At 35.7% G+C, this 12,066-nt stretch overlaps 1 protein-coding gene across 1 annotated transcript in view; it reads left to right on the top strand.

Moving 5' to 3' along the window:
- The first annotated feature begins 43 nt into the window (after nt 1-43).
- The window catches only part of herc3 (HECT and RLD domain containing E3 ubiquitin protein ligase 3), a 61,616-nt gene continuing 49,593 nt past the window's right edge, over nt 44-12,066 (top strand). Inside the window, exons 1-10 of the mRNA XM_039687048.2 lie at nt 44-167; nt 1,969-2,291; nt 4,630-4,789; nt 6,902-6,978; nt 7,079-7,300; nt 7,838-7,929; nt 8,812-8,942; nt 9,990-10,144; nt 10,286-10,359; nt 11,542-11,666. Coding sequence (XP_039542982.2) covers nt 2,066-2,291; nt 4,630-4,789; nt 6,902-6,978; nt 7,079-7,300; nt 7,838-7,929; nt 8,812-8,942; nt 9,990-10,144; nt 10,286-10,359; nt 11,542-11,666 — 1,262 coding nt within the window. The 5' untranslated portion in view covers nt 44-167; nt 1,969-2,065. The remainder of the gene's footprint in view (nt 168-1,968; nt 2,292-4,629; nt 4,790-6,901; nt 6,979-7,078; nt 7,301-7,837; nt 7,930-8,811; nt 8,943-9,989; nt 10,145-10,285; nt 10,360-11,541; nt 11,667-12,066) is intronic.

The following is a 12,066-nucleotide window of genomic DNA, read 5'->3' as shown; positions in this document are numbered from 1 at the left end:
CCCTCTATTGACTCCAGTGCAATTACAGCTGGTTGACAGAAGTCACGTGATCATCAGTGACTCCGTAATCTGAGTCGTAACTTCCTTGTTTTTGTCGGAACCATTAAACTGAAACCATTTCAGTAATATACGGTCAAATAAAGAGGAGACGAAATGCATTTTACCAGGTAACACTATCTGCTACTTAAGAACATGTTTGTTTTTGACTTGTGTCAGATAGAAAACTGCATTTGCGTGATAGAAAATGAGAGTTTGATGAGTGGCAGTGCGCTGCGTTGTTAGTTTGTTCTGACATCATCTTGAATATTAGTATCGAGGTACAGTATTTAACGCATTGACAGTCTGGTCAGATGTTTACGCATTAATGTCTGCAGTAAATGAACTATAGCTTGTTTTGACTTCCATGAAACTGGAATATGCCAGGGTTGTTCTTGCAGGCCGAACTCATATTGGACCCACATTTGGACAAATCAGCTGTGTTTCTAAACCTAGTTGTGGGAGCTACCAACCTAGAGAACTGTTCTAGATATTATAGGCAATTTGGATTAAAACGGTCGAAATGCATTGTTGACGCCCATAAATCGCACCAGTAATACGCAAGAAGTCGGACGTTCGGAACGCCCAACATTTTAATAACATATTTCGGAACGAGATGCCCTAACATTTCGATTCGAAGGTGCGAGATTTGTTGATGATGCTCAAAAATGTGTTTCGAATGTTCAGAACATGTGATTCCCCGGACATTAGATTCGAATGTTTGGAATCCATAATGCCTCACATGTCCAGAACGTACCTGTTCCATAAATTCATATTAAATATATAGCTTGGATCATGAAAGTGATGTTTTAGAATTCGCTTCAAACTTTAACACATAACAAAAAATCTAGTATATAAAATCGTATAGCTCTTTACATTGAAAGTAAGATCAAATTTAATGATATTTCGAGAGAGGTTTATGATGCCCCAAGAAGATTTAAACGTTCGAAATTTGTTGATACTCAAAATTTAAACTTGAATGTTCAGAACATGCCCATGATTCAGCAGAAATGACGTTCAGTCTGACCCATGGCTATTTATAATGCTCATAAATTTGAACTTTCAATTAGAATTTATATTTAATTTAAACGAAAAGACTCCAGGATTTGATTCAGAATTTAGAAACGTGCCAAGTGCAATAAAATAATTTTAACATTCATTATTGATTTTTGTTATATATATATATATATATATATATATATATATAAAACGGTTATTTCCAATCCTTGATTCTGATTGGTCAATAGCAGTGCTTTATTCATGAAAAAATACGGCTATGACCGCTTCACCCAACGGTTCTATTTATCACTGCGCAACACACATTGGAACGTTGCGGTCCACGGTCAGGGACTATTTCTTTCTAGCGGAAGGAACGCTATTAGTGATTTTACTTCATTAAAGTTGCACTAATACATTTTTTTTTTACTTTAATATTTGTATTGTGTGGTAACCGTTTTATAAATGCAATAAGGTACTCGAGGCAAGTTCTATATCGTGAATAAGTAACAGCTGAAGCTGAATGGGTTACTCCGCTTCCCGTCGTGCCTAACAACGCCCTTCAGCCGTTACTTATTCAAGATACAGCACAGCCTCTCATACCTTATTTGCTTACGTATCTCTTGTATGTACTTTATGTATGAAGGTGGGTTTATTCAAATAATAACTGTCCCCTATTAATGTCTATAAATTCCCACTTTTATTAGTACATATTTGTACATTCCACATAGTGAAAAAAGCCAATTGTGATGATTCCGTACACATTCGGACAATTGGATTTGCTAATCTATGTTTATGATCTGCATTCTAGTCTCAAGTATCTGGCCGCCCGCACAAGCTGTCATTTACAGGAATAGGGTGTGACCTCTTCTCTTCTCATCTGAGTTCTCATCTGCTTCCAAAGTCTCTAATGCCAGACTTTTTCTTCTGTTCCAGATCTATCATTTACAGGCGGAGGCGGCAAGGCGGCACAGCCTAGGAGCTCTCCCTTATTCCGGATCCTTCCATCTGTCTCTCTCTTTATGTGTGAATCATGATGCTGTGCTGGGGAAGCAGTGTCTCGGGTCAGCTGGGCATCGGCGCGTCAGAGGCTCCTTTCTTTGAGCCGAGGAGCTGTTGCATGTTTGATGGGAGGGGTCTTAAAGATGTGGCATGCGGCAGCCAACACTCGCTCTTCCTGTTGCATGATGGGAGCGTCTACACCTGTGGCTCCAACAGGAGTGGTCAGCTGGGCCATGACAAGCTAGGATGCAGGCCAGGTAACTGACATAAGCGGAATTTGAACATGCGTGGATCATGAAAGCGATGCTCCAGAATTTGAATTACACTTTCAGAACGAAAAAAAGTCAAATATTCAGTATGCTCATGTCTCTCCAAAAGATTAATATTATATAACATGCCAAACAATTCGATTTGGGCGTTTGGAATTTTTTTGTTTCACAGAAATTAGGTTCAGACTTTTATAACCTATTTATAAGGCTTCAAAATGTAATTCTAATGTTTAGAAGGGTATCTTTGCCATGAATTCATTTTGAACATATGGCATAGAACATGGCAGTGATGTTCCAGAATTCCATTCAAATTTTTAAATTTTTAAAACGTCGAATGTTCGGAATACATATACAGTATGTTTTCAAAAATTGTATATGATATTTCAGGACACATTTATTATGCCCCTACAATTCATACATTCAATTCGAACATACATTATGGAACATGGCACTGTTCAGAATTTGATGATGATGCTCAAAAATTAGATTAGAATATTCACACCAAACCTGTTATTCCACAGATATTTTATTTGAACTTTAAAACCTATTTATTATGCTCGAAAACTATATAAAAAAAAAATAATATATATATATATATATATATATATATATTTCGGGGCGTGCTTATGCCCCAACAAATAGATTCAGATTTTGCGGATGACTTGCACATCTTTGCCTTTTTTAATGAATGTAGTTTAATGAATGTTTGCGTTTAAAAATCATTAATTTCTGTCTTTTAATGTGACAATGCCATGTAACGCCATCATATTTTGGCACTCACCTAAAATCAAAATTGACATTCTCAGACTCAGTAATGAGGCAACGACCTAATGAAGTGGCCTGGATAGTAAAACACTGCTTGCTTGTTACTATTATGATTATTGTGTTACAGTGTATTAACAGTCAATGATGACGGCAGATCTAGTTTTATCCAGCATGCATTGGGGCTCACCAGTCCAGGGTTGTTAATCCGTTGCTAATAAGAAAACAATTCCAAGCAGCAGACGGTCCCTCACATGTCTGTGCTAATGAGATCGCACCGTTTGTTCAATACAAGGCCCGGGTTATGCCAGTTGGTATGAGAGAGACGTGTAAAAGGAGACAAGAAACTGCGTCAGTGTCCAAAATGTTAAATAAGAACATAATCAAACAATATTCTGTTTCTAAAAGGATGGGATTGTAGAAACGCATTCTGGTGACGTTTTGTTCTTTATTACTTAATATTTACTGGGTAAAGCATATAATTATTAACAGATTTTGAGCAATTATTCTCTTTTTTTTTCTTCCATCCGAACTGCAGCTTGAATGAAAAATTTCGCCCTACATTCTGTTTTGGAGAATGAAAGTGTGTGTGTGTGTGTGTGTGTGTGTTTTTTTTTTCTGATGCCATTTTGGTTTATTAGGCATTCAGTTTCATCTTACCACATTCTCATGCCAAAGGGGATTTTTTTTTGTTTTGTTTTTTCGCTTTCCTTTAAGCCAGTGCTGTATTGTTCATCTTGACATGTGACAGTGTTTTGATGCCAAACACATACCAACAATTGTGACTGATTGGTCACTTACAGTAGGTGCCTTCTTTTGGTTTCATATACACTACTGTTCAAAAGTTTTCGTCAGCGAGTTTATATATATATATATATATATATATAGATATAGATATATATGTGTGTGTGTGTGTATATATATATATATATATATTCTAAATAAGTCTTTTCTACTCACCAAAGTTGCATATATTTGATAAAAAAATACAGTAAAAACAGGATTATTATGAAATATTTATTATTATTTTATTAATATGTAAAATGTAACTCATTCCTGTGATCAAAGCTGAATTTTAAGCATCATTACTATCATCAGTGTTACATGATCCTTCAGAAATCATTCTAATATGATGATGATTTGCTGGTCAAGAAACATTTCTGATTATTATCAATGTTGAAAACAGTTGCTGCTTAATATTTTTGCGGAAATCCTTCATTTCAGGATTCTTTGATGAATAGAAAGTTCTAAAGAACAGCATTTGTTTGAAATAGAAAACGTTTGTTACATTATAAAGTCACTTTTGATCAATTTAATGCGTCCTTGCTAAATAAAAGTATAATTTTTTATTTTTTTACTTTTGAATGGGATAGTGTGCAGGGAAATCTACCATTTTAATTAGTCAAAAACAATATAGCCATCACACACCTTTTGCTGCACCAAACAAATCTAGCAGTACACGCCGCAAATCTGTAGACGGGATATGAGTAATGTCCACGCCAGCATCAAGACCGGGGTGTGATGTTTCCATCTGATGTATTTGTATGCGTGTGTGTTCTTATAGAGCTGGTTGGAGCTCTGGATGCTCAGAAGATATCCGGCGTGTCGTGTGGTCAGTCTCACTCTGTGGCGGTGAATGAGCAAGGGCAGGTGTTCGCCTGGGGGGCCGGAGAAGGAGGGCAGCTCGGGCTGGGTACGGCTGAAGAGGCGGTCCGGGTGCCCAGGTAAAACATCACTTTTTAATGCAAAGTTTTCAGAAATGCTTCATAAAAATATAAATGTGAGCAGTCCGATCAAAACACCTAATAGAAAGTCCTCTGTGAGTGTGAAGCACATGCATTATGTCGAAATCAGAGTTTCTTGAAAAACACTTTGTATTAATATGGTGTTCTGCAAATTAAAGGGATACTCCGCATGAAAATGAAAAATCTCTCATCATTTGCTCGCCCTCATGCCATCCCTGATGCACTTTTTCTTCATTTAAACACAAATCCGTGTATACACTGAGGATGGCATGAAGGGTGAGTGAATGAGAAAGGAACTAAAAATTTTGTGTGAACTATCCCTTTAATGCACATCTTGTTTTTGTTGGCTCTGCATGAGAACAATTTCAAACACTGTTTCCTGTTATTTTGATTCCAGTGTAAATGCATTTTAAACCACATTACCTATTACATCCTTTTTTTGTGGTAGATATGCTTTCTCATATTTGACTTCCTTTGCATTGTAAAGGCTGCTCTAGATAGGGTAATCTAATGAGGATTTAATTGGCTCGTGAGGGGGTCTCTGCATGGGTTTAGACTTAATGATAGTTATAACGTGCTATTACTGAAAGCTCTTCTGTTTTATTGTGGATTGAATGTTTGCTTTAGTGTTGCTGAATAAACCACAACAGATGAAACAGCATTTCCTGACATTCATCACTTGTCATCTCAGTTATTTTAATAACTTGACAAGCACAATACAAGCAGAGCGAGTTAATAATTGAGGGTTATTTGTTTGGTTTCGCATCTTGTGATGAGATGAAGACCACTGGGATTTGACTGTGAGATTCCTGGCCAGGCAGTAAATCAGGAATTTCTTTATTAAATATTTGGATGCTTTGATAATTTAGCTGCCAATAATAATGCAGTGCTCTCATGTAGCCATTTGCTGCATAACATTCACTGGACCTTTGACCCTTTTCCATAATTCTGTAAGTCTGTCCTTCTAATAATATGCCTTTTTAAAATGTATGACAACAAAAGTGGCTGAGAAAGTGTTGATCTCATTTGCACAGATGTGTAACTCTTAAAACGCATATAATAATATAAAATTATTATTATTATATTTAATATATTTTAGGGCTGTCAAACGATTAATCGCGATTAATCACATCCAAAATAAAAGTTTACGTTTACATAATATATGTGGGTGCAGTGTGTATAATTATTATTATATATATATTTAAATACACACACATGCTTGTATATATTTAAGAAATATTTTTCATTTATATACTGTATATAGATTTATATATAATTTATATTATATATAAATATAAATATTTTATATATAAATAATATTTTTTCTTAAATATACATGCATGTGTGTGTATTTATAAACATATACAAAATAATTATACACAGTGCACCCACATATATTATGTAAACACAAACTTTTATTTTGGATGCGATTTTATATATATATAAATAAATATATATAATTATTTTACAATTAATCAAAATAATTTTAGTGTGATTGTTTTTGTTTTGATGGGGAAAAAACAATGATATTTTCTTTTCTAATATTAATTTAATATTAATATTCTATTGATTTAAATAACTCATGCATCAAAAAAATGTAAATGCATTACAGAGAATACTTCAAATTTCCCTCCACATTCAGTGTAGAAAGTATGAAAAAAATAAATAAATTTGGTAATGCTCTAGAATATTAATATTTATTTATATGATACCTTCTGGATTGTTTTTTTGCACACATGTGCAACAAAAACTCTCTCTCAAAATACATCTTTTCGATTATTATACAAAAATGATATAATATCATTGGGAATGATTGTTTAGTAGTTTTAAAAAAAAATTGATTTTAATTGAATTGAGTTGGAATTTAATAATTAATAATCAAAGTGTTAAATCCGTTACATAGAATTTCACAATTGGTGCAGAAAAATACACATTCCACATGAACCTAGTCATCAATTACATGATATGTAGAATGGTTATTACTTCTCCATCATCATAATAGTTAAAATGGAGTTGCATTAACCTGGTGAATTTGATTGATGTAGTCCAGAACTTGACTTCTGTATTCCTTTTTTATTATTATTTATTTAGGTTGATTAAAAAGTTGTGCGAGCATCGAATCTCACAAGTAATGTGTGGCAACCAACACTGTATAGCACTTTCAAAAGGTAAGAGCAGATGAATTTGATTGCCGATTCAGTGGTTTTGTTTTCCGTTGTACTTCTGCTGTGTCAGTAACAGAAGATCCCGCTGTCCTCGTCTTCTCAGATGGTCAGTTGTTCGTGTGGGGAGAGAACTCCAGTGGGCAGCTGGGTTTAGGGAAGGGAGAGCCGAGTACTCTGTCTCCTCAACCGCTCAAATCTCTGTGTGGGATCCCACTGGCCCACATCAGCGCCGGAGGAGACCACAGCTTTGCCTTGTCCCTCTCTGGAGCCGTGTTCGGATGGGGGAAGAACAGCGCTGGACAACTGGGCCTCAATGACGAGCAAGGTAAAACACACACCCGTCTGGGAACCAAAAGTGTGATTGGAACTGATGATTCTTGAAACTTTTTGATTGATTGATTGATTGAATATTTTTCAAGAGGACATATTATGTCTACTTTTTTTTTTTTTTTAAATGACAATATCCTGGCCGGACTACTGTTGTCAGTGATATAAGTATATGAAATGAACATGATTATTTGAAATAAATTTCTTACATACAGCTCCTTTAACATTTCACAAACATGCTCAAAGTGGTTGACAAATTTCAACATACTGGTCCAGCCAACCAATTGAGAGCACCATTGAACCAAAGAGCACATTCATAGAGACAGGAACTAAACAGAGCGTTACTGACAGACTGGGAAGAGAGGTGCTGCAACAATGTCAGATATGTGAACAATATGGTTTTCGAACATTCAAGCATGAAAATAAATTCTAGTAAACCCTCAAAACAAAACCAAGACTTTGTAAAAGGGCATAATAGGTCCTCTTTAAAAGAATGGCTTAAGATTGCCTAATATTTTTGTCTGATATCTCATAGATCGTGCTGTTCCCTGCCACATCAAGTTCCTGCGGTCTCAGAAGGTGGTGTACATCAGCTGTGGAGATGAACACACCGCTGCCTTGACAAAGGTTGTGATCATACAGCCAAATTATAGCAGTGTGCTGAAAAACACTTTACTTGAATGGGTGTGCATAATGCTAACATGACACCTTCATAACCATGACATGACAGTTTTTATGCAGTTTTAAGTGTCATTCGCTCAGTTATGACATTTTTAATGCAAATATGACATTAAGATGTCTTTGTTATGACACCTTGACATAAACCAATACATCATAACCTGTTAGTGTCTTTGTCATGACAACTTGACATTACTAAGACAACACAACCTGTCATAAACATGACAGCAGATTAATCATCAAACTTAAGAAACCACTTAGCTTTATGGGTTGACATTACATTAAACTGTCCGGTGGTTGGTTTTGACATTGGCTGTCATGAAGCCATTATAACTTTTTAATGACAAATTCAATTAGTAGCACTGTAGTTGAGCTCACGGAAAATATTCACGACACAGTTATAATGGCCTCATGACAGCCAATGTCAAAGCCAACCACATGACAGTTGAACTTCATTTTATGTCAAGTTGTCATGACAAAGACACTGACTGGTTATGATGTGTTGGTTTATGTCAAGATGTCATAACAAACACATCTCAAACAATGTCATATTTGCATTCAAAATGTCATTATTGAGCGAAAGACACTTGCATAAACCCTACTTCATATTTATGACATACTGTATGTCGTGGTTATGAAGGTGTCATGTCAGTCCCCTTCAAGTAAAGTGTTACCCACATTTTTAAAATATGTAAAATTTTGAAGAAAGAGACAAATTAAAGATTAATCTTTAATCTTTTTTAGCGACTGTTGATAAGAATTTCTGTTGAGCTAGCTTCGTTTTCAATCTTGAGCATTGAAGCATTGCTGTTTGTGCCGTGTTTGATTCAGGAAGGGGGTCTGTTCACATTTGGAGACGGTTCAAGAGGACAGCTGGGCCACGATTCCACCAACAACGAGCCTCTTCCACGCAGAGTTATGGAGCTCATGGGCACCGAGGTGTCTCAGATCGCTTGTGGGCGGTACGTATATGTACATTTCTGTGTCCATCTGTTTCAGATTGATGTGCAGATTTCTTCGTTTGGGTCTCGTCCAAAAATATACTGACACTGTATGAGTAATTTTTTTTGTATTTTGGAGTAGCTACTGTGCATTAATTACAGGGTCATTGAAAAATTTGGGTTTTAAAGAAAATACTTTTATTAAGCAAGGATGCGTTAAATTGACTTAAAGTAACAGTCAGTGCATTTATGATGTTATAAAAGATTTATATAAGAACTTTCTATTCATCAAATAATCCTGAAAAACAATATATCATGGTGGTTTCCACAAAAAATATTAAGCAGCAAAACTGTTTTCAACATTGACAATGATAAGAAATTTGATTTGAGCAGAAAATCGTCATATTAAAGTGATTTCTGTGAAGACTGGAGTAATGATGCTGAAAATTCACAGGAAAATATATTCAAATAGAAAACAGGCGTTTCAAATTGTAATAATATTTCAAAATATTTATGTTTTTACTTTATTTTTGGTCAAATAAATGCAGCCTTGAGCATAAATCGTTCCGTCTCCAAACTTTTAAACAGCAATCAATAAATAATAAAAAGCACATCAATTTTTGTACATTCATTTATTTATACCATGCTGAAGTTATACACATACACAATATATCAATATAAAAAATATTCTCATATCTTTGATATAATAATCTAATTGCCACTGGTATAAAGGAAAGTTTATACACATTTCCAAGATATTTCGGGACCTTCATCCAGGTTGGAAGCATTACAAGTTCTGAGTTAAGCGGGTGTGTGTGCAGTCAGATACATCCCTTGTTTCTCTTCTGTGTATTGCCAGCAAATATAGTTTATCAAGCTGTGTTTGCTGGCATCGTATTATTTTACTTCTGTAACTTCTTTTTATTCCTCACTCCTAAGTTACCATACCAGGCTGTAATATTAAACATTCAAATACTCTCAATTTGACTTTTGGTTACCATTATGCATGCAGTCATCGGGTAAGAATGAGATGGGATATTTCACAGTGTGTGTGTGTGTGTGTCACAGGCACCACACCCTGGCATTCGTGCCCTCCACAGGCCTGATTTACGCTTTCGGCTGCAACACTCAGGGCCAGCTGGGCACAGGACTCAGAGGAAACGCTAAGAGCCCACTTCCTGTCAGGAACATTCAACCCCTGTGCTTGGGAAGCACATACACAAGTACGTACATATGATCACCATGCCATTGTGTCACATTCTGTATAAATCCTCTAAACAAGTGATAAGCAATGTGGATTGACAGGGACAGTCAGATATTAATAGGTGGCATTTCTCAGGATCTCTTATGTTCTTTTTCTACAGAAGCCGAGCGCTACACCGTCAGTAAAATCCACAGTGGAGGTGATCACAGTTTCCTGTTGTTGTCTACCAAGGAGGTAACGTTGCTGCTTTGAAACACCACAGCTGATATTGTATGTACTGTTTTTTTTTTTTTGACGCATTTACTTTACTAGAATATTCAATACATATGTGTATTCCTCAATATCTTCTTATGAATCGAGAGTAGTTTGTACCTGCTCATACTGTAGGCTTTAATTGAGTAGTTCACTTTTAAAATGACTTTTGCTGATAATTTACTCACCCCCATGTCATCCAAGATGTCCATGTCTTTCTTTCTTCAGTCGAAAAGAAATTAAGGTTTTTCATGAAAACATTCCAGGATTTTACTCCATATAATGGAGTTCAATGGGAACCAAACGGTTCAAGGTCCAAAAGACAGTTTCAGTGTAAACTGCAAATGTTTAAAGGCCTTTAAAAGATTCCCGACGATGAATAAGTGTCATATCTAGAACAAAGTGTAAGTTTTATAAGCTCAAATGGTCGCCTTGGTCTGTTCTGTGATGCGCGTTCGTGACTCCGATCAAAACGAACAAATCTTTTTTCCTGTCTTTTGTTTCATTCAACGAATGAGTTGAACAAATTGACTCGGAAAAAGATTCGTTCATTTTGATGTACGAGTTCGAACAGGAGAGTCACACAGAAGCCTTTGAGCTTATGAAACTTAAACTTTGTTATTTATTTTTTAAATGAGCGATCGTTTCGCTTGATAAGACCCTTATTCATCGTCTGGAATCGTTTAAAGGCCTTTCAACAGTTTGCACTGAAACTGTCTTTTGGACCTTGAACCGTTTGGTTCCCATTGAAGTCCATTATATGGAGAAAATCCTGGAATGTTTTCATCAAAAACCTTAATTTCTTTTCGACTGAAGAAAGAAAGACATGGGTCGTCTTGGATGACATGGGGGTGAGTAAATTATAAGCAAAAGTTTTTTTTAAAAAAGTGAACTCCTTTAATGTGATGTATTCAATGTTTATTTGATCAATCTCATCTGCAAGGTTGATTGGTCAGTACCCACTTTTATCCACATGGTGGCGCCGATACCACAATGCGATGGTTTTTCAGGATCAACAGAAAGATTGATTTTGCCTGCTTTGCCACCGATGTGATTTGTATTATTTTATTACTTAAGTTACTGTGTAGGACAAATCAGGAATTTGAGTTCATTTTACCCTGAGGTCACAATTTCTAAGTGTGTGCGTTGTGTGTTTGAGAACAGGGTTCGTTTTACCCTGAGGATTTCCGTATCATGAACACCACCAAAAGCATCGCTCTGATTAATTCTGAGAGTCTGGACAGCTGGAGGATGAAGCTGCATGACAACAGCGATTCAAGCATCACCAAGTGAGTGTGTGACTACATCCAGGTTGGTCACAGTTATTATCTGAAATGTGCTACTTTTATCATTTCTAAGGCAGAATTAGCTAAAGTATTTAACTTTCATAATGCTGACTGACACGCTACCATTCGGTCAGTAAGATCACCAAGGCTGCATTTATTTGATCAAAAATACAATAAAGAAGATAATCTTGTGAAATATTATCACAATTTGTCATATGTATTTTATTCCTGTGATGCAAAACTGAATTTTCATCATTCAGTGTCACATGATCCTTCAGAAATCATTCTGATTTGCTGCGTCATATTTTTTTGGAAGCTGTGAAACTTTTTTTTCTTTCAGGATTCTTTGATATGTAGGATAAAAACCGCATTTATTTTAAATGGGAAATCTTTTGTAACATTA

Source organism: Pimephales promelas, chromosome 6, assembly GCF_988280905.1.
Source record: "Pimephales promelas chromosome 6, fPimPro1.hap1.1, whole genome shotgun sequence".
NCBI classification, from domain to species: Eukaryota; Metazoa; Chordata; class Actinopteri; order Cypriniformes; family Leuciscidae; genus Pimephales; species Pimephales promelas.
This window is presented reverse-complemented; position numbering and strand designations above follow the sequence as displayed.